The sequence below is a fragment of the Somniosus microcephalus genome, chromosome 1, assembly GCF_052327205.1.
Source record: "Somniosus microcephalus isolate GS21.2 chromosome 1, FLI_Smic_1.0, whole genome shotgun sequence".
Classification (NCBI taxonomy): domain Eukaryota; kingdom Metazoa; phylum Chordata; class Chondrichthyes; order Squaliformes; family Somniosidae; genus Somniosus; species Somniosus microcephalus.
The window spans coordinates 248,245,145-248,272,430 of NC_140987.1; the positions used below are offsets into that span (position 1 = coordinate 248,245,145).

Genomic DNA, 27,286 nt, shown 5'->3' on the forward strand with positions numbered 1-27,286 from the left:
GGTGACAAAGAACAGTTTGACCGAACAGAAGTCAGATTCAGACGCTAGCAGTAATGAACTGGATAGCTTAAGAGTACACAACGTTGGTAAGGATGCAGATCTCCAGACAATTTGGGTCACTCTTCAGATAGCAGGAGTCCAAGTAAAAATGGAATTGGACACTGGATCGGCATTGACGGTCATGAATAAGAAAGATTACAGAAGGTTATTCCAACATATTCCCCTACAGGATACGGAGATTATATTGAAAACATACACGGGGCAAAGAGTGTACCCCATCGGAAAAATAGAGGTAGAAGTGGTCCACAAGGGCGAAGAAAGCCAAGTAATGGACTTATATGTGCAACCTGAAGGAGGTCCACCACTACTAGGACGGGAGTGGATTAGGAAAATGAATATGGACTGGCACTCCTTGAAGGCACTAACGGTAGATTCCGGGGAAACAGATGTCAAACCTAAACGATTGTCCAGAATATTGGATGATGCTAAAGAGGTGTTCCAGCAGGGACTGGGAACACTGAGAGGAATTACGGCAAACATCAAGATTGATGAACATGCACAACCAAAATTTTTTAAAGCCAGACCGGTACCCTATGCAATACGACTACTGTTGAAGCGGAACTGGAAGCACTAGAACGTTCAGGTGTACTGTCTAAGGTAGATTGGAGTGAGTGGGCTACGCCCATTATTCCCGTTATGAAACGTCCTGCGAGCAACAAGCCAGGAGATCCAGGGAAGGTTCGCATCTGTGGAGATTTCAAAATCACCGTTAATCCGGTGCTTCACACGGTGCAGTATCCGCTTCCACGGATTGAGGATATTTTCGCTTCATTGTCTGGCGGGAAACACTTCACCAAGATAGACCTGGCGCAGGCGTACTTGCAGATGGAGGTTGAGGAAGAGTCACGCCAATACCTCACGATCAACACGCATCGAGGGTTGTACCGGTACAATAGGCTGGTTTTTGGAGTGGCATCAGCTCCAGCAATTTGGCAGAGGGCCATGGAGCAGGTATTACAGGGAATTCCAGGCACACAATGTTACCTGGACGATATTCTGATCACAGGTGATGGTGATGAACAACATCTCACAAACTTGGAACTGGTGCTCAACAGACTGAAAGAGTATGGACTTAGAGTAAATCGGCAGAAATGTGAGTTCTTCCAGAAGCGGATCTCGTACTGTGGCCATGTCATTGACCGGGAGGGGCTTCATAAGTCTGACAAGATTGAGGCAGTTGTAAAGGCTCCCGCTCCGGAGAATGTCTCTCAGTTGAGGTCGTTTCTACGATTAATTAACTATTACCATAAATTTCTGCCAAATCTATCCACGGTACTGCACCCGTTAAACGCTCTTTTACAGAAAGGGGTACCATGGGAATGGGGCGAAAACTGTAAGAAGGCATTTCGCAAAAGCAAAGAATTGATCACCTCAGAGGAAGTGTTGGCTCACTTCAACCCGACACTGCCTATTCGGTTGGCTTGTGATGCTTCTCCATATGGTATTGGGGCAGTACTCTCACACAAGTTGCCAAATGGCACGGAAAGGCCAGTCGCGTTTGCATCCAGATCATTGACCTCCGCTGAGCGCAACTATGCGCAGATCGATAGGGAGGCTCTTAGCCTTGTATGGGGAGTGAAGAAGTTTAATCATTACCTGCAGGGCCAAAAATTCACACTTCTGACAGACCATCAACCGTTGGTATCCATTTTTAACCCTAAGAAGGGTGTTTCGGTGATGACAGCGCAGTGTCTCCAGAGATGGTCTCTTTTCCTAGGGGCACATCAATATCAAATAGAATTCAAAGGTACGAAACAGCATGGCAATGCTGATGGGCTGTCACGCCTGCCACTACCTGAAGAAGAAGACACGACGAAAGTTGACCCTGTTGAGTTATTTCATTCGACCATCATCGAGTGTTTACCAGTCACCAATGCAAGTATTGAAAGAGAAACCAGGAACGACCCGACACTGTCCAGAGTCTACGAGGTGACAGTGAAAGGATGGCCAACACGGGGTGATCCTCTGTTACCGGCATTTTCGGCAAGGCGAGACCAGCTGTCCGTCTGCCATGGTACCTTGATGTACGGGACAAGAGTGATTATTCCTCCCAAGTTAAGGGAAAGAGTTTTAAACGAACTGCATGAAGGTCATCTGGGGGGAGTTCAAATGAAAAGTCTTGCTAGGGCTTATGTATGGTGGCCGGGTATTGACCAACAGATTGAGGAGTTAACGAAAAGCTGCGCTGGGTGCCAAAAAGTGCAAAATGCACCTCCGATAGCACCGCTACACCCATGGGAATGGCCTTCAGCCCCATGGCAACGCGTACACATTGACTTTGCTGGTCCATTCATGGACTCCATGTTCCTAATCGCGGTGGACGCACATTCCAAATGGCCAGAAGTCATCAAGATGAATACCACTACTTCAGAAAAGACAATTGCGGTGTTAAGAACAATATTCGCAAGGAACGGATTGCCAGAACAGATCTGTTCGGACAACGGACCACAGTTTGTATCGGAAGAATTCCGACAATTCTTAAAGAAGAATGGAGTAAAACATTATACCTCTGCCCCATATCATCCGGCGACAAACGGGTTGGCTGAAAGATTTGTCCAGACATTCAAAAAGGCAATTAAGGCCATGAACGATGATCAGATTCCGCTGCAACACAAGGTCGACAAGTTCCTGATGTCATATCGAAACGCCGATCATGCAGTGACTAACCAAAGTCCTGCCATGATGTTTTATAACAGGAGGTTGCGGTCCAAGTTGGACTTGTTAAAACCAAATGTGCGGAGGGAAGTGGAAAACAAACAGTTTCGGCATATTAACAACAAGACCACTCGAACTTTCGACGTAGGACAACCAGTGTTGGCAAGGGGCTATGGAAACGAAAAATGGCAGTCCGGAACAATTCGGGCCAGACAAGGACCTCTGATGTACACAGTAGATATTGGTCATAATGTGATAAGGCGTCATGCGGATCAACTGGTAGAGTCGAGAGCAAGGGTCGAACCCATGGTTGTGACAGAGACAACTGTGGAAGATGTTAATGAACCTGAAGCATCTACCTCGGCAGGGAATGTACTTGATGATGATGACACCCAATACATTGGAAACCAAATAGAGGAGGCACCTCAACAACAAGAATCAGAGACTACTGAGAGGCGTTATCCAAGCCGCATCAGAAAGCCTCCTGAGAGACTGAACCTTTGAACTGTTATACCTGAAGTTATATATGTTATTATGTTATGTTAAATGGGGATATGACTGTTAAGCTAAAAAGGGAGGATTGTGGTGTATGTAACCTGTTCCACCTTAAGAGATGTACTACTTTCTCTGGCTGCTGTATACGTAATACCGGTGGTGACCACACCGGTATATAAGCACTGTGTAGTAATATTGTATTCAGTATAGTCCCGACCTCCAACCAGTAAAGACCTGTTGAATTTACTCTTGTAGTCTGTGTAGTAATTATCACTATAACACACAGACTTAACACCACCACCTTTGATGCCCTAGTCCCTACTAAAACAATGACTCTCTTTCACCTTGGCTGTTCCCCCGATACGGCTCTCATCTTTGCTCCCTTAAGTCCAAGGGAAGCAGACTTGAACGGATATGGCGGACACTGGTTTAGCCATTCACCACCAGATCTGCCTGGACCACACAAAGCATTATCGGGTCCTGCTCTCATCTGCCAAAATTGCTCACTATTCCAGAATCATTCTGGAATGCAAAGATAAACCCCGGCTCCTATTCTCTACTGCTAACCGTCGTCTTAAACCCATCTCCCCTGTCTTCACCCTCACCTCCAATAACAAGTGTGAGGAGCTCATGGACTTCTTTGTCTCTAAGATTGAGATCATCCTTTCAGCTGCTTCTGCCACTTCCCTTCCTTCCCCTAGCCCACTAGGCTAAACTTCCTCTAAGGTTCCCCCCTGCCCTAGCCCTGAACTCGCATCTTTCTCCAGTTTCTCTCCGATCACCCCTCATGACCTCTCCGCGCTCATCTTGTCCAGGAGACCTACCTCCTGCTCCCTCGACCCTATTCCCACCAAACTGCTGACCACCCAACTTCCTTTTCTGGCTCCCATGTTAGCTGATATTGTTAACGGTTCTCTCTCCTCAGGTACTGTCCCCCTCTCCCTCAAATCTGCTGTCATCACCCCTCTCAATAAAAAAAAAAAAAAAAAAAATCCTTGACTCCTCCGTCCTTGCAAACTACCGCCCCATCTCCAACCTCCCTTTCCTCTCCAAAGTCCTTGAACGTGTTGTCACCTCCCAAATCCATGCCCATCTTTCCTGCAATTCCATATTTGAATCCCTCCAATCAGGTTTCCGCCCTTGCTACAGTACCGAAATGGCTCTAATCAAAGTCACAAATGACATCCTTTGTGACTGTGACAAAGGTAAACTATCCCTCCTTGTCCTTCTTGACTTGTTTGCCTAGCCAGAGAATCACCTGCAACAGTTTCTCTTCCTGCTCCCGCATCGTTACCTCTGGTGTTCCCCAAGGATCTATCTACATGTTGCCCCTTGGCGACATCATCCAAAAACAAAGCATCAGTTTCCACACGTACGCTGACGACACCCAGCTCTACTTCACTACCTCTTCTCTCGATCCCTCCACGGTCTCTAAATTGTCAGACTGCTTGTCCGACATACAGTTCTGGATGAGCAGAAATTTTCTCCAATTAAATATTGGGAAGACCAAAGCCATTGTTTTTGGTCCCCGCCACAAACTCTGTTCCCTAGCCACTGACTCCATCCCTCTCCCCAACATCTGTCTGAGGCTGAACTATACTGTTCGCAACCTTGGTGTTATATTTGACCCTGAAATGAGCTTCCAACCAGATATCTGCAGCATAACAAATACCGCCTATTTCTACCTCTGTAACATCGCCCGTCTCCGCCCCTGCCTCAGCTCATTCGCTGCTGAAACCCTCATCCATGCCTTGGTTACCTCGAGACTTGACTATTCCAACGCACTCCTGGCTGGCCTCCTACATTCTACCCTACGTAAACTTGAGGTCATCCAAAACTCAGCTGCCCGTGTCATAACTCGCACCAAGACCCGTTCGCCCATCACCCCTGTGCCCGCTGACCTACATTGGCTCCCGGTTAAGCAGTGCCTCGATTTCAAAATTCTCATCCTTGTTTTCAAATCCCTCCATGGCCTTGCCCCTCCCTATCTCTGTAATCTCCTTCAGCCCCACAACCCCCCCCCCCCCCCGAGATATCTGCGCTCCTCTAATTCTGCTCTCTTGAGCATCCCTGATTATAATCGCTCAACCATTGGCGGCCGTGCCTTCTGTTGCCTAGGCCCTAAGCTCTGGAATTCCCTGCCTAAACCTCTCCGCCTCGCTACCTTTCTTTCCTCCTTTAAGACGCTCCTTAAAACCTACATCTTTGACCAAGCTTTTGGTCACCTGCCCTAATTTCTCCTTGTGGCTTGGTGTCAAAATTTTTGTCTTATAATATTCCTGTGAAGTGCCTTGGGACATTTTACTGTGTTAAAGGCACTATATAAATACACATTGTTGTTGTTTTCCTTTCCATAATCTGAGGCACTGATGCCAATTGTAGCACCTTATTGCTGCATTAGCTGAGATAAACTAACCCAGCATAGTCCAAGGATTGAACCTGGGACTATCCTGGTCTGTATGATTCGGCTGCTCTTTGGATAAACTCACTGCAGCATCACGAGAGATCTTCATGATTTTCTAACTTTGTGAAGAGCCATTTGATATTATTTGTAATCACACCCAAATAAACATTATTCAGTCATATTTTCATTTTCCCCTTTTCCCTCCCCTCAATATAATCTTCCTGGAAGTGGATGTTAAGCATCAAATCTTAACAAATTATATTCCATGTATGTGCATTACAGTTCTGATAATTACTATTTATATGCACTGTTCTTTCTCATAGGGGCAGAGCATTATTTCCTTCTTAACAACAGAAATCACACCAGTCATGGAATTATTTTCATCAATGAAAACACATGGGGTCCTAGAAGAAGTTCAAGTAAGTTTTTGGTCGAAATTTGAAAGGAGTAAAAAGCAGCACGTGCAGTGAAGTTCGTGTTGAAACATACAGATTGTTCAGGAGTAGTATTCACATTGCAGAATGTTGCTAGTTCACAAGAATATATACAAACACAACTTGCTGTCAAAGTAGTGTAAAGTCCCTAGTGTCCTTGTGTTATTTTTACACATTTAATTGTGCACTGGTGCACCTCTGCATAACAATCCTGCTAATATAGGGACTGCTTTTTAAATCTTAACTAAAAATCCTTTTTTCCCTCGGAAGCTAGTGGTTTGCACCCCATTTTAAATAATAACTGATTTTTATTTACAGATAAGTGAAGTGCATATGAGGTAAAATGCAAAACAAAATGCATATGTTGGGTTTTTAAGCACTTGACTTCACGCCCTACTGCTCACTTTTGAGTTAAACCCCTTTTATTTGTTTACAATTATCTGAAATAATTGGCTGTCCAGGAAATATTGCAACCCTGATGGTGAATGAAGGAAATGCAGAGGGAAGAGACTTGCCTATTCTGACATTATAAGACCCATTGGAGTTATGAAACATTGTTGAAAAAGTTCAGTTGAAAACTTTTCAAATCTTTAAGAATTGATGATCGATGTGAACAGAACCAGAACTGTTTATTTAAAACTCCCAATGCTATTGCAGTATCTAATAGGAATGTTTAGTGGGGTTTTGGGCTTGCATTATTTATAGAAACTGAACTTTTATCTGGGAGAAACTAAAAGATGCAAAGATTAATTGGAATATCTGCCTGTAATGGGGAATTCAGCTTTTCAAAAATAAAGGTTTAGCTTAGATTGTCACTTCCTTTTAGGTTAGTATTTGTGTCTGCAGTGCTGATCGTGTCAGAAATAATGTTTTGACAATTGTAGTGATGCATTATTGTGATTGGTTATTGCAATATACAAGTTAGAGATAACTTGTTACGTGGAGACTGAAGCAATACTGCAACTATGAACGATTCTATCTGCTTCTTTAGGGGTGTCCAAACATTTTCCTTCATAGGCCGTATATATCTGTGCTGCCAAAAGGTTGACTTCCATTTCAGGCACTGGAGCTTTTGAATTTTAAGTATAGGCCAGGTAGATTGATTAGTGGGGGAAGTTTAAGAAGGACAGAGAAATTGGAGGAAAGAGGGCAAGGAGAATTAAGATGGAAGGTTTAAATCATTGAGGATGAGGATTCACTTGGGCCGAAACAAACAAATATCAGCAAGTGTTGAAGGATGGAAAAAGGCGAGATATTTGAATGAGGAACCGGTGCCAGAGAAATAAGGGGAGAGACTGAGATGGGAGCGGCAAAGGTTAGGCAGTTTAAAAATAAAAGTTGAGGCTGCATTAGTTTCCAGTAAGAACAGGCCATTTTCTGGCAGTAAGGGACCACAACATCCCTGAAAGTGATTCTGGGAGTGTTCTGTACTGCACATTTTCTTCTTTTTAAAAGAAAGAACTCACATTTATATATAACTTTCACAACTTCAGGACATCCCAAAGTGCTTCACACCCTATGAAGTACTTTTGAGGTGTAGGCAATAAATGCTGGCCTTGCCAGCGACGCCCACATCCCATTAAAAACGAATTTTAAAAAATGTAGGCAAACGTGGCAGCTAATCTGCACACAACAATGACAGATGCACCAGATAATTATTTTTACTAATGTTGATTTGAGGCCTCGGTTTAACATCTCGTGAAAGACGCATGTGCAACAGTGCAGCTGCGATAATATGCTCAAGTGTCTGGAGTAGGGGTTGAAACCACAACCTTCTGACTCATGCGAGAGTGCTATCACTGAACCAAGGCTGACACCAGAGTGAAAGCTATATGATTTTTAGAGTAACAGATTGGGATCCAGAACAGGGAGTCAGAAATCACTAAGGACAAAGAAACAAAATTGAGAGCAACTTTGGAGGTGGGAGAAGGTGATGGGAAACATAGAAGATAGGAGCAGGAGTAGGCCATTCGGCCCCTCGAGCCTGCTCCGCCATTCACTGCGATCATGGCTGATCATCCAAACTCAGTACCCTGTCCCTGCTTTCTCCCCATATCCCTTGATCCCTTTAGCCTTAAGAAATATATCCAACTCCCTCTTGAATATATTTAATGAATTGGCCTCTACTGCCTTCTGTGGTAGAGAATTCCACAGGTACACCACTCTCTGGGTGAAGAAATTCCTCATTTCTGTCCTAAATGGCTTACCGCTTATCCTTAGACTGTGACCCCTGGTTCTGGACTCCCCGACCATCGGGAACATCCTTCCTGCATCTTGTCTGTCCAGTCCTGTCAGAATTTTATAAGTTTCAATGAGATCCCCTCTCATTCTTCTAAACTCCAGCGAGTACAAGCCCAATCGACCCAATCTCTCTTCATACGCCATTCCTGCCATCCCAGGTATCAGCCTGGTGAATCTTCGTTGAACTCCTTCCATGGCAAGAACATCCTTCCTCAGATAAGGCGACCAAAACTGCACACAGTACTCAAGATGTGGTCTCACCAAGGCCCTGTACAACTGCAGCAAGACATCCTTGTTCCTGTACTCAAACCCTCTCGCTACGAAGGCCAACATACCATTTGCCTTCTTAACCGCCTGCTGCACCTGCATGCTTACCTTCAGCGACTGGTGCACAAGGACACCCAGGTCTCGTTGCAGTAGATTGAGAGAAGGGGAAGTGCCATTCAGAAAGTAATCTGCCTTCCTGTTTTTGGCACCAAAGTGGATAACCTTGCATTTATCCACGTTATATTGCATCTGCCATGCTTCTGCCCAATCACCCAACCCGTCCAAATCATCCTGGAGTTTCTCGGCATCCTCCTCACAGCACACATGTCCACCCAGCTTTGTGTCTTCTGCAAACTTGGAGATATTACATCTAGTTCCCTTGTCTAGATCATTAATATATATTGTGAATAGCTGGGGTCCAAGGACCGATCCCTGCGGTACCCCACTAGTCACTGCCTGCCACTCAGAAAAAGACCCGTTTATTCCAACTCTTTGCTTTCTGTCTGCCAACCAATTCTCTATCCAAGTCAATACCTTGCCCCCAATCCCATGTGCCTTAACTTTACACGCTAATCTCTTATGCGGGACCTTATCGAAAGCCTTTTGAAAGTCCAAATACACCACATCCACTGGTTCTCCCTTGTCTATTTTACCAGTTACATCCTCAAAAAATTCCAGTAGATTAGTCAAGCACGATTTATCTTTTGTAAATCCATGTTGACTTTGTCCGATCCTGTCACTGTTTTCCAAGTGCTCTGCTATTACATCTTTTATAATGGACTCTAGCATTTTCCCCACTACCGATGTCAGGCATACCGGTCTGTAATTCCCCGTTTTCTCTCTACCACCTTTTTTGAATAGTGGGGTAACATTAGCTACCCTCCAATCCATGGGTACTGTTCCAGATTCCATCGAATGTTGGAAGATGATCAGCAATGCATCTACTATTTCTAAGGACACTTCCTTAAGTACCGTAGGATGTAGATTATCAGGCCCTGGGGATTTATCGGCCTTCAATCCCGTCAATTTCCCTAACACCATTTCCCTACAAATACTGATTTCTTTCAGTTCCTTCCTTTCATCAGACCCTATGTTCCCCGACATCTCTGGGAGGTTATTTGTGTCCTCCTTTGTGAAGACAGAACCAAAATATGTATTTAATTGGTCTGCCATTTCTTCGTTCCCCATTATAAATTCCCCTGATTCTGACTGCAAGGGACCTACGTTTGACTTCACCAATCTTTTTCTCTTCACATATCTATAAAAGCTTTTACAGTCAGTTTTTATGTTCCCTGAAAGCTTACTCTCATATTCTATTTTCCCCTTCTTAATTAATCCCTTTGTCCTCCTTTGTTGAATCCTAAACTGCTCCCAATCCTCAGGTTTACTGCTTTTTCTGGCCAATTTATATGTCCTCTCCTTGGATCTTATGCTATCCCTAATTTCCCTTGTTAGCCACGGTTGAGTCACCTTTTTTGTTTTATTTTTATGCCAAACTGGGATGAACAAATTCTGTAGTTCATCCATGCGGTCTTTGAATGTTTGCCATTGCCTATCCACCATCAACCCTTTGAGTGACATTCCCCAATCAATCCTACCCAACTCACGCCTCATACCATCATAGTTTCCTTTATTTAAATTCAGGACCCTAGTCTCTGAGTCAACTACTTCACTCTCCATCTTAATGAAGAATTCTATCATATTATGATTGCTCCGACCCAAGGGGCCTCGTACAACAAGATTGCTAATTAATCCTTTCTCATTACATAATACCTAGTCTAAGATGGCCTGATCTCTAGTTGGTTCCTCGACATATTGGTCCAGGAAACCATCCCGTAAACACTCCAGGAATTTCTCCTCCACAGTATTGTTACTAATTTGGTTAGCCCAATCTATATGTAGATTAAAGTCACCCATGATGGCTGCTGTGCCCTTATTGCGCGCTTCTCTAATTTCCCTTTTAATGCCATACCCAACCTCCGCATTACTGTTTGGAGGTCTATATACCACTCCCACTAACGTTTTCTGCCCCTTGGTATTTCTCAGTTCTACCCATACACATTCCACATCATCAGAGCTAATATCCTTCCTTACAATTGTGTTAATCCCTTCTTTAACCAGCATTGCTATCCCACCTCCCTTTCCTTTTTGCCTATCTTTCCTGAATATTGAATACCCCTGGATGTTGAGTTCCCAGCCTTGGCCACCCTGGAGCCATGTTTCTGTAATCCCAATCAAATCATATTCGTTTACCTCTATTTGCGCAGTTAATTCATCCACCTTATCACGAATGCTCCTCGCATTAAGACACAAAGCCTTCAGGCTTGTTTTTTAACATTCTTAGACCTTTTAGAATTATTATTTACTGTGGCCATGTTTGATTTAAATCCTTGATTACTCTGACTGCCACTTTTGCTTTTCTCCTTCCTATCTTTTGCTTTTATCCTTGTTTCCCTTTCCTCTGTCTCCCTGCTCAGGTTCCCAACCCCCTGCCATTTTAGTTTAAACCCACCCCCAGAGCACTAGCAAACACTCCCCCTAGGACATCGGTCCCGGCCCTGCTCAGGTGCAAACCGTCCGGTTTGCACTGGTCCCACCTCCCCCAGAACCGGTTCCAATGTCCCAGGAATTTGAATCCCTCCCCCTTGCCCCATTCCTCTAGCCACGTATTCATCTGAAATATCCTTCTATTTCTACTCTGACTAGCACGTGGCACTGGTAGCAGTCCTGAGATTACTACCTTTTGAGGTCCTATTTTTTAATTTACCTCCTAACTCCCTATATATTCAGCTTTTAGGACCTCATCCCGTTTTTTACCTATATCGTTGGTACCTATATGCACCACGACAACTGGCTGTTCACCCTCCCCTTCCAAAATGTTCTGCAGCCGCTCGGAGACATCCTTGACCCTTGCACCAGGGAGGCAACACACCATCCTGGAGTCTCGTTTGCGGACGCAGAAACGCCTATCTATTCCCCTTACAATAGAATCCCCTATTACTATAGCTCTACCCCTCTTTTTCCTCCCGTCCTGTGCAGCAGAGCCACTCCTGGTGCCAGGAAGTTGGCTGCTACTGCCTTCTTCTGATGAGCCATCCCCCTCAACAGTATTCAAAGCAGTATATCTGTTTGAGAGGGGGATGTCCACAGGGGACTCCTGCACTACCTGCCTGCGCCTACTACTCTGCCTGTTGGTCACCCATTCCCTTTCTGCCTGTGCAACCTTTGCCTGCGGTGTGACCAACTGCCTAAACGTGTTATCCACGACGTCCTCAGCATCGCGAATGGTCCAGTATGTATCCAATCGCAGCTCCAGCGCCGCAATGCAGTCTGCCAGTAGCTGCAGCTGGACACACTTCCTGCACACATGCTTGTCAGGGACACAGGAAGTGTCCCTGAGTTCCCACATAGCGCAGGAGGAGCATACCACGGGGCCGAGCTCTCCTGTCATGACTTACCCTTTAATTAATTGAAATTAAATTAAATCAAATCAATCCCACCAATTACACTACAGTTAAATGATATACTTAAGGGCCCTGGTTTACCAACAGTCCCCGCTACACCACAAAGAGCTTAGAAACTATAAACCACAGAGTTTAAGTTTAAAAAGAGAGAAATACTCACCAACCAATCACTTACCTGCTGTTTGGTGACGTCACACTTCGATTACTTTTTACTTCTCTCCCTCCCTCTGAGCTCAGGGATTGGAGATTGGTAAGCCTACCTGAGCCTCGCCGCCTCTTATAGTCGCCACCACCGCCTCGTTTCCCGCAGGTCTGCCGCCTACCTGAGCCTCGCCGCCTCTTATAGCCGCTGCGGCTCTGAGGCCTACCTGAGCCTCGCCGAAAAACAGTTTTATAAAAAAAATTTAGTCTGCCCTGTGAGTTGTGAACTGCTTCGAGGCCTTTGCTAATGTCTTTGAGAGCAGCCTAGCAACAACCTACCCTCTGGGCTCATTTCACCCAGAGCCACAGGCGCAAGCCCATGTCTTGCCATACTGTGGCTTTGCACATTGGTCCACCAAAATGCTGCACTACAGAATCACCCGAGATGAAAAACAATTTTCTTCCATTAATTAAATTCCTCAATCCAAATACGACCTTATGTTGTCACCTCGGTACAGTATATACACTACAGCATTTAGATTGTGCCACATTTGAACACTAGGTGGATATCCTTTTCCTTCACCACGCCCCCTCCCCCCCCAACACCCAGAGGTGTCACCTGTGGTCTGAATATCTGGCTGCGGTAAATATACAGTATTGCAGGGATGAATGAGTTGTTGAGTTTCTGCTGCAGCACGACTGGTAAGCATAAAAAAAACACAGTTAACGTCCAAGCTACTTTATTTCATTTGGTCCTATTACCTTATGGTTATTTGAACACAGTATTTTAAAAAAGCATTTTGTTACTAACCACTATTTTCTTTCATATAAGCTCTGCTGCATATCCTACCACTCCATTTAATGGTAAGGAAACACTCTTGAAGCATTTTGCAGTGAAAATAGCTTAAAATTACCACTACACTGTTCAAGATCTTCCATCTTTAAGACTCCCCACATTCAACAGTGTGATCATAGTCTAATCTTATTATGCTTCCCCAAAAGCTCATTGTAGTTTGGTTTCCAGTTTCTCATTTTCATTCCAGCTTATCTTTGTAGCAACTATTAGTTGTACATATTTTTACTTTAAAAAAAAAAATAAAGTTCTTTTTCTTGCTGTTTTAGCCTCCCTAATTAACTGTTTGAAATTGAGATTGACATTTTTGTTTCTGTATGATCTGTATTTCATTTCCATCCTGGCTGATAAATTCTTAACAGCAATTCATTTGTTATTTTTCCTTTCCCGTATTTTATATTTCCATTAATCTACATTATACATTCATAATTATGAAATCAAAGCTCATGCAGCCAGGGGCAGGAGTTTTGTTACCTCTGCCCTTAACAAAATATAAAATCTAATTGGCATGAGATCAGTGGTGCTCAAATATTCTCAACTTTCACATTTCCCCATAGCCTCTTCCTTTGTTCCCCCTTTAATTGCCGTAAGAAGGCAATGAGTTTGCTTCCTCTTTTGAAAGATCCCCATCCTCATTCCACTTTAAGGTACTTAAAAATTAACAACAAATAGTAGCCTCCCTTTGTTTTCAAAATATTTCACATTTTTACCCTGTTGCAATTCTCAAATATTAATATCCACCTCATGAATTTATATTAAATTTTTATGGTAACTGAAATTCTCCTTTATCTCTCCCCATTTTCCCCTCTCTTAACATTTTTACATTTAGACGTTTGGAGTGATGACAGTTGTATCGCTGCTATCTCGTGTTTAGGATGAAAAGATTTAATATTAAGTTGAGTTTTAATTTGATTCAGATTAAAGATACTGTTTTGAATGACGATGACATTGGTGACAGCTGCCGTGAAGATTTTCTGCATAAGTAAGTCTTTATCTTGAATGGTAGAAATTGCATGTAGTATCGGGGCTGAACTAAAGTAGCAATCATTCATCTGCAGCTAAACCTGTTTGTCTTTCAGTATAGAAAGTCCACCTGTACTTGTCTTTTAAAGAACCTTGCTCCACACCTTCATCATGAAGTCCCTGTGTGTACAAATGCAAATAAGCATAGATCAGCTTGGGAATGTACTCACTGGTCACACTGAGCCTGTTCTGTTAAATCTTTGACTCTTGGGTTACTAGGTTATTATTAATGTTGAGTCTTTTAATTCCTTTATGCTTTTGATTGCTCTTTAGTGAGATAGGTAGGCTAGCAGTTAGTCCTTTCATATCACTTTGTGTAATTAATAGTGGACTCGCAAGCTGATTTCATTATAGTTAATCTAAAGTTAAACTTTTTGTTTTGATGGTTCCCTGAGGAGTAGTAAAATGAGTAAAGTGAAATGGGAACATCATCCTTTCACCTCTGAGCCTTTGCTTTCAATCTAGCCCCAGATAGGTAGAATGAAACTTTTTGAAGATTATACATGAAGTAAGCTTGAGCCCTTTCAATCCAATTGTTAGTTGCATGAGTCCACAGTACAAAACTGCTAATAGTTCAGTGCTAATCGATATTATCATTTTCAAAAGTAGTTGGTGTTGCATAAATAGATGCGTCACATTGGAGTAGTTGGTGTTTTCTTCTGAAATTAAGGCATATTTGGGGCCAGAATAAAGGGAACATTATTTTCTTTTGCCTTTTCCATTTCCCCGCTCCTTGCCCCCATGACTTTTGTTTGTGCAGTACCCTTCAGCTTGAATGTGGTTAGTAAAGCTATGCTCTTCCTCGTGACTTTGCTGCATTACTCCTGCTTACTGTAGGATAAAATGTCTTTGTTAACCCTCTCTACCTTTACCCCACTTTTTTCAATTCTTCACCCATCACTTTTTTTTAAATTAACTCTCAAGTCTTCTGTTTTTCTCCCAGTATAAGCCACACAGCTCTTGCCATTGAAAGGCTGTGCAGGCTTGCTGCTAGACTTCCATCAATGCTGGTGTTCAGCCAGTTGCTAGGAGGCATGAGATTACTGACAAAAAATTAAACTCTTTTCTCTAATGTGCATCATGATGTTGGGTTCTTTCTATCACAGTTGGTCATTTTGTCTTAGCCAAGTGTCCGAGAGGGGGGCTAAGCTATTCAATTCAAAATAAACATCTTGTGGGATTGGTTTGCATATATATTTGATTGGTTGCTTTCTTGGAGTTTAACAGACAGTTACTTAAATTCATTTGGTCCCAGTCATTTTCTGGGAATTTTTTATGAAACAGACTCTCAAATTTGAATCAGTCAATCTGAAGCCTTCGGGAAGAAATACACCAGGTAGCTTCTATGGGTGGTGAGGAAAAAGATAAGAACTGCCACTAAGAATACATTATAATTTAGCACTGCAGTCATAACTGTTATTTTCTACTTACTTGAGATAGTTAAGCTATTTAGTTAGTCTATTAAAGTGTTATTTTGCTGTCTTCCAAAAATAAGGAAGATCACATGAGGGCACATGATAAAACCAGTAAGCCAAAATATAAAGTGACAAAAGTTCTTTGTTTAATCGCTGGGCACATTACAAATTGACCTAGAGAGACAGACAAGCAAAAGCACTCTTTAGGACATAAGGAGCGAAGGTTCACCTATAGGAATGGCCAATGATGCTGAATGAAAATTCTAGAGTTAGAGTTTTAAAAAAGAATCCAAAGGTTTCACATTGATCCCTGCAGTTCTTGCAGTCGAAAGTATGTGCAGACCTGCTGGCAGCCCTCTGTTATGCTGCTGTTCCACCATTTGCCAGGAAGCATAAGCTAACGGCCCAGAAATTCGGGTCAGGGGCTTCCCACGGGTGCAAGCCCCCGACCTGCACTTACCTTGCGCGCCGGCAGTTGAGCTCTGGGCTCCCGTGGAATTCCGCTCCAGGGCCTGCTCCAACTCCCGGCGCGCTGTGCTTGCGTGTCCCAGGGGCGTAGTTAGTGCAATGCGTCCCCTGGGATCACGTGAGCCATGGGCAGCCAATCAGAGGAGGGAAAAGCCCATTCATAAGATTGACAGGAAGACCTGTCTAAACTTATGAATATACGGGCCCCAAAATAACAGTAAACCTTCAAATAAATTTTTTTTAAATCACACTTTTTAAATAAACTATAAATTACATTAAATAACTATTTTAAACAATTTAAATTTTTGAAAAAAATAATTTTATATTCTAACGGGGCTAAAAATAAACTTACCTTGCTTTAAAGTATTTAAAAATAATAAACCTGTGGAAAAAATGTTTTAATTTTAATTAATTGACCACTTACCTTTTAAAATGCAGGCCTTACGCCTGGTTTTTACATTTCTAAAATCTAAAGACTTACCCTCACGGAAAAACCTGTTAAAAAAACGTAAGTTCAAAGCGCACGCGCAGACTCCCGCACGCACGCGTTCCACCTCTGAACCCCTTCGTTCAGAGGAACGGAAGTGCCGGTTTCCCGCGCATGCGTAGTGTATGCAAGAAACCGGCACTTCCATCGGGTCCACACGTGAGTACCCTGTGCGTACTCACGCGTTGGGACCCGAATTTCTGGGCCAACATCTTTGACTCTGTTCCTTCTCCCATAACCCTTATCTAAGGTCAAAGACACAACCTGTCCTCAGCCCCACTCCATAGCAGGTTGGCTAAGACTGGGAACTCAGAAGAATGGGGAGGGGGGAAATAATCATACTCCATTTTGTTAATTTTGAATTGTATTTTTTCCTCACAGCTGCTTTATTTTTGTTTCATCTTGTGTATTTATTTTTACTGTGCTATTTGCATAATGCTTGTACACTTTCTCAGGACATGGCTTGATACAGAGTACATACTATTCTACAGATTTCACAATACATCCAGACACATGTAGTGAGGAACATATATTGTGAGACAATTTCTACATTAGCACATAGGTACTTGTTGACCGTGCTGGGTTATTACTAGTAAGGGGATTATGGATATTTGTGGCTTGAAAGTTGAGCTGTTACATTAAGTTGAACCAGCAGCAAGTTGCTGTTGGGAATAGGCAGGGACTATTTCTTCAGCGCTTAGGCCTAGGGCTGACTGGGACAAATGGAAGGCTGTCCTGCAGTTAGGCCACATATCTCCGTGTTTTCCCAGATCTATGTGCAACCTGTACATTCATTGCTTTGACGGGGCCAAAAAAGTGCTTGGCGATGTACTCTGCCATGTCCCCTTCGTAAAATGTGTAGGAACATGCAAAACAGATTCTGAATGCTGGACAATTAGGCCGCTGTCTATAGTATTATAAAGGATGAATTTTTCTCCATTTAATCCCTCTCTGTCTCAATTGGTAAACGGGTAAGTAAAATCTGGCAGAACAAACATTTTGTTATTCCTACCCCTCTAATAGGGCTACAGATTTTCTATTCCATTTCCTTCCCACAATTTAGATCTGTAATACACCCCATATAATGTAACAAAGCCTTCCTTATCTTTGCGTTCCAATAATATTGACTCTATTTGTGCCTTGTCCTTGTCTATATCAGACCTCTCCACAGTCTGATATAGACCAATATTGCCACTCTGCCTCCTTTCTTATATTTTCTATCCCTCCTAAATATATCCCAATATGTTTATTTTTCAATTCTTAGAACATAAGAAATAAGAGCAGGAGTCGGCCATACGGCCTCTCGAGCCTGCTCCGTCATTCAATAAGACCATGGCTGATCATCGACCTCAACTCCACTTTCCCGCCCAATCTCCATATCCCTTGATTCCCCTAGAGTCCAAACATCTATCTATCTCCGCCTTGAATATACTCAAAGACTCAGCATTCACAGCCCTCTGGGGTAGAGAATTCCAAAGATTCACAACCCTCCTGAGTGAAGAAATTCCTCCTCGTCTCAGTCTTAAATGGTCTACCCCTTACCCTGAGACTATGCCCCCTAGTTCTAGACTCTCCAGCCTGGGGAAACAACCTCTCAGCATCTACCCTGTCAATCCCCTTCAGAATCTTTTATGTTTCAGTGAGATCACCTCTCATTCTTCTAAACTCCAGAGAGTAAAGGCCCATTCTACACAACCTCTCATCATAGGACAGCCCTCTCATCCCAGGAATCAATCTAGTGAACCTTCGTTGCAGCGCCTCCAAGGCAAGTATATCCTTCCTTAGATAAGGAGACCAAAACTGTGCACAGTACGCCAGGTGTGGTCTCACCAAGGCCCTGTACAATTGTAGCAAGACTCCCTTACTCTTATACTCCAACCCCCTTGCAATAAAGGCCAACATGCCATTTGCCTTCCTTATTGCTTGCTGTACCTGTATGCTAGCTTTCTGTGTTTCTTGCATGAGGACACCCAAATCTCTCTGAACACCAACATTTGAAATTTTCTCACCATTTAAAAAATATTCTGTTTTCTATTCTTCCTACCAAAGTGAATAACCTCACATTTCCCTACATTATACTCCATCTGCCACCTTACTGCCCACTCACTTAGTCCATCTATATCCCTTTGCAGACTCTTTGTGTTCTCCTCACAGCTTACTGTCCCACCTAGCTTTGTATCATCAGCAAACTTGGATATATTACACTCGGTCCCTTCATCTAGATCATTAATATAGATTGTAAATAGCTGAGGCCCCAACACACATCCTTGCGGCACCCCACTAGTTACAGCCTGCCAACCTGAAAAAGATCTGTTTATCCCTACTCTCTGTTTCCTGTCCATTAACTGATCCTCTATCCATGCTATATTACCCCCAACCCCATGAGCCCTAATCTTGTGTAGTAACCTTTTATGTGGTACCTTATCGAATGCCTTTTGGAAAGCCAAATATACTACATCCACTGGTTCCCCTTTATCTACCCTGCTAGTGACATCCTCAAAAATTTGTCGAACTCGATTTCCCTTTTATAAAACCATGTTGACTCTGCCTGATCATGTTATGATTTTCTAAGTGTCTTGATACCACTTCCTTAACAATGGATTCCAGCATTTTCCTGACGACTGATGTCAGGCTAACTGGCCTGTAGTTCCCTGTTTTTTTTTCTCCCTCCTTTCTTGAATAGCGGTGTTATATTTGCGACCTTCCAATCTGCTGGGACCATTCCAGAATCTAGGGAATTTTGGAAGATCAAAACCAATGCATCCACTATGTCTTCAGCCACCTCTTTTCGAACCCTAGGATGGGGCTGTCCGGTGCAGGGGATTTGTCGGCTTCTAGTCCCATTAGTTTCTCTAGTACTTTTTCTCTACTTATATTAATTACGTTAAGTTCCTCACCCTCATTAGACCCTTAATTCTTGTTTGGTTTGCAGCCATGTTTCTGTTAATGCTAGATCTTCCTGTAAAATGATTGCTTCTAGTTCTCCAAGTTTATTTCCCAGTTTGTAGTATGTGCATTTTAATCTTATTACATAGTATTTAAAGCACAGCAACAGGCCATTTGGTCCAACTGGTCTATGCCGGTCTTTATGCTCCACACAAGCCTCCTCCCACTTCATCTAACTCCATCAGCATATCCTTCTATTCCTTTCTCCCTCATGTACTTATCTAGCTGTCCCCTTAAATGCATCTATGCGATTCGCTTTAACTACTCCATGCGGTACTTTTTGTTAACACTAATCTTTTTTGCATGTTTTTTTGTCTACGCTAACCCCTACCTTTTACTTAAGTCTTTTCCCCATTTATAAATAGTTCATTTGATTTTATTGCTCTATTCCATATCCTTCTTGCAAATAGTTCATTTGATTTTATTGCTCTATTCCATATCCTTCTTGCAAATTTGTTTCTATGTGAATTCTCCATCATCTGTTTCTCCCTTCTCTATTAGCTAATCCTGGTTGGTTTTATTTTCCCAGCACCTCCTTCCTAGTTTGAATACCTCATTGCTTCCCTATTTAACCGTTTTTGCTAATAGCACGCTACCTGTTCAGATGTAGCCTGACCTTGTGGAATACCATCCATCTGGTGTCAATGTCTAACAAAGTAGAATTTCTTTTCCTGACACCATGAGGGAAAAATTCGGTTGATTAGTGCCTCCTGTTAGCGCCCGAGCGAGGCGATGTTTGCGCCGCTTGCGAAATTGACCAGACATTTTGCGGCGGCGTTAAACACTACCGACACGATCTCCTGCGTCTGCAAATCGTGACGTCAGTTGAGCGTGCAATGCCCTGGACCGGATATTGAGTCGCTCCCCCTGCCTTAGCGCCTGCCGTTGGGAACGACAGATAGAGGGGATCGTTTTCAAGTCGGGAAGGGACTGGGAGAGCGCTATTTAAAGGTGGGCGCTTCCTGCCTTTTCTTGTCGGCAAAATTTTTGGTTTTAACGCTGTCCTAAGGAGTTTTGGCCCTCAGCACCACTTTTGAGGTTCCTAAGTGACGAGCTCTTTCCCTGGGCCTATCTATTAGTGCTTCCACACAATTGCTTTTGAGGTCACTCCAGGCCGAGATTCAAGACTGCAATGAGCAGGGTGTGGCTGGCCAGCAAGATGGCCCCTCCCCTTTAAGAACTGGATGGCGCCAGTGTGTCTGGCCTCCATGGTAATTGGCATCGCCTGAGCTTCGGTAGCATCTCGCTCCCTGACATTTGCGCCTTGAAGTGTGTAGCACCTGATTTAGCGCTCAAATCACCTCCAGGGGCGATAGAGGCGAATTTTAGAGTCTGAGGCGATAATTAGCGCCAGGTGCTAAACTTTGCACCTGGCTGATATTAGTGCCCCAAAATGGGCGATACCCAATTTCTCCCCCATACCTTTAGCCATGCATTAACCTTTCTGTCCTTCCCTGTTATCGTACATGGCTGGGCAAGTAATTCTGAAGTCATGAAGTCTTGTTCCTAAACTTGTTTCGTAATTTCCTATATTCACCTGGCAGGATTTCAGACCTTTCTTTCAGTCTGGACTGTAAAAGATTGTGTCGGCCCCTCTAATGATTGAATCTCCTATTGTACTACATTTCTAGGCTGTGTTGTTAATCTGCTCCAAGCCATCTCTTGTTTGTTGGTACCATTGATATTTATTTGTTGGCCCTGCCCAGAGCCCTCCTTTTTTCCACAGGAAGCTAGAACTTCAAATCTGTTTGAGAGCATAAATTGCTCTGGGTGCTCCTGTTCTTCCCTGCCCCTTGGATAGTTACACATCTTTTCTCCTCCACTGCCTGCTCCCTATCTTTCATTGGTGTGACTACCCTGTCAAACTCCAACTCCAAAAACTGCAGTCCCTCCCTGATGTATCGAATTGTGTTCATCTCCTTCTCAAGTTCTGAGATTCTGCACTCGAACAATGTGAGTTGGTAACATTTTGCATTTGGGTGCCATTAAAGAAAGAAAGACTTGCATTTATATAGCGCCTTTCACGACCACTGGACATCTCGAAGCGCTTTACAATCAATGAAGTGCTTTTGAAGTGGAGTCACTTGTAATGTGGGAAACGCGGCAGCCAATTTGCGCACAGCAAGGTCCCACAAACAGCAATGTGATAATGACCAGATCATCTGTTTTGTTATGTTGGTTGAGGGATAAATATTGGTCAGGACACTGGTGATAACTCCCCTGCTCTTTGAAATAGTGCCATGGGATCTTTTACGTCCACCTGAGAGAACAGACGCGGTCTCAGTTTAACGTCTCATCCGAAATGTAGCACTCCCTCAGCACTGCACTGGAGTGTCAGCCTAGATTTTTGTGCTCAAATCCCTGGAGTGGGACTTGAACCCACAACCTTCTGACTCAGAGGCGAATGTGCTACCCACTGAACCACCGCGAACAATTGATTAATATGATTATCTCACCTGGCTAGATGTTAAATGTCTGCAGTTGCTGTAAACAGCAAAGCAGCACGTGGAACTCGGGCTAAGCACAGTAAACTTCTTTTAAATAGTTTGAAGTGAGCAATTGTTCTAAACAGAAACCAGCAGTTTGGCATTGTGTTATACACTATATTTTAAAAATAATTATACTGCGATTGAGGTGCCCCGAAGCTCTAGGCAATCCTGCTGCAGAATCTGCATTCTCACGCCACAGAATTTGGTTTGGGTTGCCACAAATATTGGCCTTAAGGTGCTGCAGAATTGCCGGGCCCTTGTGACAAAGACTGGGTTGTGAGATTGGAATATTTATTGGGACCTTATAAGTAATAAATGACGCATGGTGATATGGTTGCGTAAATGTCAAATATAATTGCGGGAATGCTTTCGGTTAAATTGATGTTCAAATAATAAAGTAAGAATTTTCCCAGTTAAAGTAAGTATAAATTCTGAAACATTTCAGCTACTTTTCACATCAAGCTAAGCATTGACCCTTGCCACAAGTACATATGGGAAATGTATTCCCTTCCAATAATAGGAACATTTTGTTTGATTTGCAGAGCCATTAGTTCTCATCTGCAGACATGTGGGTGTTCTGTTGTTGTAGGAAGCAATCCAGAAAAAGTAAACAAGGTATTTATTTCCTTTCAATTCAGAGCCTTGTTTAAGAACTTTATATCTAGTCAAAATAAACGTTGTGTACTTTTGTGCATATAATACTGTAAAGTAGACTCATGTTTTTTGCCATCAGTCTTTTATTTTTGTAAAAATAAGGGGCTAGATTTTCAGTATAGACAGTTTTGGGGCGCTAACCTTAGCGCCCGCCCCAAAGTAGCGCCCCGTTGCCGGAAATTCAGTGGCTTCGCCCTAGGAGGTTGGTGGAGCGCTAAAAGAGGCGTTCCACTACTATCTTTAGGCGCTAAGCCGGCGGTGCAGAGCGCAACACCCGAGCTCGGGCGCAGCGCACGGCAGACACTCTGGTGCCAGTGAGCTCTTAAAGGGGAAGGGTGCATGTGATTTTTGAGGAGGAGGAGGAACAACAACAACAACAACAACACTGGATCCTTCCACACAACACATGCAGACTGCCATTTGTAGTGCAGGAGGAGTGCCCTTTAATTTGCACACCCCAGGGTGTGTTGCGTTCCATTTTACAAACGCTCTGGACGCCAGCCGCACAATGGGGCGGTCCGACTGAAGTTTGGATTCGGGGCGGCCAAAGGGCGTTGCACGAGGATGTGACGTCATTTTCTGCGCACGCATCCGGGCGGCCGCTAAACTTTGCGCCGGCGCTAACGGGCAACTTAATTTGGGGCGGGGCGCAAGCTGCGCCCGGGCGCTACACGCATAGCGCCCGAAAATCACCTCTCTTAAGGCACTAACTGCTGGCGCAAGCAACTGAAAATCTAGCCCAAGGAGTGTTGCTATTCTGGATCAATAGTATATTTCCGGAGTTATTAGACTTATCAAAAAGGATCGGGTATACTAATATTAGATAAAGCCCATTGTTCTCGTCTTTCTTTAGATTAACACTACTTTGGATAGAAATGTTCTGACCTCATTGACCCCATGGCAAATGGAGGGCAATAGAATGATTAGTTTCTCAACACAGTAGATGATTATCTACTCCATACAGTATATTGTATTGCATAGTATTTCTGCTGCGGTTGCCAGCATTCATAATTCATTAACAATTTAGTGATTTTTGCATTATTGTGTGTATGATTCACAGGAAAATAAGGGCAAGACAGAAAAAATATTCTGTTACCTTCTGTCTCCATGAATTAACAGTGCAAACCCATTATAATATATAAGTTGAATTGAGTGTTCGCACTGCTGCTAGTGTGTCTAATGGTGCAATATTTATTATTTGACAAACACTGACTAGATTGGTTAAGGATGCATCATGTGAGAAAATGGATTGCACCGTTGGTTTGTTATTAATGTTTATGACTAGCGCACTCAAGGGAGTGACGTCAGTGGGCAACAGAATAGAGACTTGATCGCTAACATCACAAAGCAGGGGTTGTAACGTAGCTTGCAGGGTATAAATATTTGCAGTTTTTATAATAAATAAAGTCCTAGAGTGTGTTGAAATACTCAGCCTACTCCTTTTTTATTCAAAGTTGCTTTTTGCTGGAAAAAATCAAATTATTCAGTAGTTTGAATTGAGCAATTTTAACAGTGGAGGTGTTTTTGCATGATTCAACAGATCATTTGAATTAAGCAACTTTTAATTAAGAGGAGTAGACTATAAACGTTGACTGCATTTCAGCTTGCCCCTTGATGTGTCGTGATCTGAAGTGTGCACTAATCTCTTTGGCTTCATGCATTATAGCAGAATACTGTTACATCTGTAACCCTCTGAATAATGGCCCAGAAATTCGGGTCTCCACGGGTGAGTATGCACTGGGTACTCACCCATAGGCCCGATGGAAGTGCCGGTTTCCTGCATGCACTGCGCATGCGCGGGAAACCGGCACTTCCGTTCCTCTGAAAGCAGGGGTTCAGAGTTCAAACGCGTGCGCGGGGGAGTCTGCGCGTGCGCTTTGAACTTACTTTTTTTTTACAGGTTTCTCCGGGAGGGTAAGTCTTTAGAATTTAGAAATGTAAAAACCAGGCGTAAGGCCTGCTTTTTACAAGGTAAGTGGTCAATTAATTAAAATTAAAACATTTTTTCCACAGGTTTATTATTTTTAAATACTTTAAAGCAAGGTAAGTTTATTTTTAGCCCCGTTAGAATATAAAATTATTTTTTTCACAAATTTAAATTATTGTTTAAAATAGTTATTTAATGTCATTTATAGTTTATTTAAAAAGTGTGATGTTTTTTTAAAATTTATTTGAAGGTTTACTGCTATTTTGGGGCCGTAGTATTTATAAGTCTTGACAGGTCTTCCTGTCAATACTTATGAATGGAGCATTCCCTGCTCCGATTGGCTGCCCATGGCCCACGTGATCCCAGGGGACGCATCGAACTAACTGCGCCCCTGGGACACGCAAGCACTGCACGCCGGCAGCTGGACCAGGCCCCGGATCAGAATTCCACAGGGCCCTACAGCTCAACGGCCGGCGCGCAAGGTAAGTGCAGGTCGGGGGCTTACACCCGCGGGAAGCCCCCGACCCGAATTTCTGGGCCAATAGTTTACTGCAGTAAATGCGTGTACAGTATATCACTGATTTCATTTTATAATGTTCTAGTGTAAACTTTTTTGTATAAATGATATGTTACATTGAATTCTTATTTCAAGTGTTTTACACCCTATAAGAACAAGAAAATGGGGAGAGCTTTCTTTTAATCCCATCTATTGGTTTTATGTTAGCCAACGTTTAATACTACAGAAGTAGAAATTTCACAGAGCTAGAAAGCACAATGACTAGTTTTGTATAGTAGGAAGACTGCGAACAATATATGTAATAACAAAGGAAACGATTATTTCACAATGTATAATTCTAGTACGGTATTGGCCGGATTTTGCTCTCAGCAGTGAACGAACGGTTCCAGCCGTTCATTACACTTATACTTGCCCACAGACTTTCTATGGGATTTTACACTGGAACTTGCTGTGATTAGAAAGCCATTTTGGCGCAGCGCCCTCTGCAGGGGATCTGGGACCTGTGTGAACAGGGCAAGCAACTGTGTATCTACTTAACCAATCAGATTGAAGAATCCTTACTGAGCTATGTAGAGTCTGAACCAGGAAGTGTAAGTTAGAATATTTAATTCAATGTCAAATCAGGTACAGAAATCAAAATAAAGAGAGGGAAAGAAAAATGGGATTGCTAGAGCAAGAGATAAGAGACAGGAAAAAGTTTTTTTTTTTAATTACATTTAAAAAAAATCTCCAACAATAATTAAAATCTGAATGAATGAGACTCCATACATGTAAAAGTTAATTTTCAGTGCCAGAGAGGTTGTTTGGCAGTAATTAAGACTTATCATGCCATTAAAAATTTATTTACACTGGAATGGATAAGCCCTAACCTTTTTCTGGCGAGTTTAGTGGGTATCATGTAAGTACAGCAACTTCACACCCTTCCATGTATTTCAATGCCAAGTTTCTCGGCAAGATATTGTTACAGTGAAGTTTCTGGAGGAACAGGGCAACTTGGACAGCAACTTCCTGATTTCCGCGCTTAACCGCACATGTGCAGTCACTGGAAGTTGCTGTCCGATTTACACGTTAATAACAGTGAGCATGGTTAGCCTCGCTTATTTCTACAGCAAAATCCGGCCCATCAGTATATTTCTGGACCTTTATGTTTTGACAGGTTGCCTTGTGCATAACTTATTTACTATATGCTCTTAAATATTTCTGTACATTGACAGATGGTTCGCACTCTGTGCCTTTTCTTGACTCCAACTGAACGAAAATGCTCACGACTTGCTAATGCCAGTGATTCTTTCAAATATGATTCAGGTCTCTTTGTTCAGGGTCTTTTAAAGGTAAGATTACATACATATAAAATACCAAAATGTATTTCTTCTCTTCCCTGCATTTTTTAAGTTACTTTCTTTTCCCCCATTATGTTCTTTTATCTCCTTTTATTGCTAAGGACCATCCTCTGGCCCATAGGGCAGGCAGACCTGTTCCGCACAATTTTGTGTTGACTTGTCCTCAGTTTTTTTCCCTTCTTTAAGAGCTCACCTGAGATTGTTGGGAGAACTTGTGCTGTACTGCTCAATGAACTGTTGTTACTGCATGAACTTTGTGTCAACGCACTATCTTAGATTTGCAAGGCCTTGAAACTATAATGAAAATAACTTGCTTTTTTTCCACATAAAATCTATGTAGCATATAGTCTTGTACTTTGTATCCGTAGCATTATACTGGTAAGGGGTTATAAGGGAATGCTTATTTTCCAGTGGGGACAGGAAATGGATATGTTATTCTGTGTGTTCTTACCTTAATTAAACTTCCTACAATTTGGGATAAATTGTTTACAGACACATTTTCTCTCCCCCCCCATCCTCTTTCCACTGATTAAATACAGTACTTGATCATTTCTAAGTCCAAAGGAGAAGGAATCTCCTCCTAGAGTAGTTGAGTGGTAAGGAGCTAATTTGGAATGGGGGTCAGAGGAGCAGGAGTTGAGTCTCCTAGAAAAGAGACTGCTTCATAAATTGTCTAAGTTTCAAAAGACAGCATGTTGGATGATGTATTTTTGTATACTTATGATTAAAAACTTCCAAGCAGTAGTCATTGTTGATAACTAGCTCTTGTGCATCCTCATTTTCAACTCCAGATAGGTACACTCGGTTTTAATCTTGGAAGAATTGATTCGTTTCAATCTTGTGTGAATGTACACAGTTCCCTCCGAATGAACAGCTGAACTATTTGTATAGTGATCACAATAACAGTTGTCAAAAATTATGGCCTGTTTTATAGTGCATTGCAAAATTGTTTATCTTGAATGGTTCTTTGAATAAAACTGAGAGATATCAGTTATCTTGTTGCAGT

General features: G+C 42.7%; 1 protein-coding gene across 1 annotated transcript in view; it reads left to right on the top strand.

Moving 5' to 3' along the window:
* Positions 1-5,916: 5,916 nt before the first annotated feature.
* The window catches only part of c9orf72 (C9orf72-SMCR8 complex subunit), a 33,296-nt gene continuing 11,926 nt past the window's right edge, over positions 5,917-27,286 (top strand). The window contains exons 1-4 of the mRNA XM_085991668.1: positions 5,917-6,033; positions 13,932-13,996; positions 22,385-22,457; positions 26,155-26,271. Of these exons, the coding sequence (XP_085847794.1) occupies positions 5,983-6,033; positions 13,932-13,996; positions 22,385-22,457; positions 26,155-26,271 (306 nt within the window). The 5' untranslated portion in view covers positions 5,917-5,982. The remainder of the gene's footprint in view (positions 6,034-13,931; positions 13,997-22,384; positions 22,458-26,154; positions 26,272-27,286) is intronic.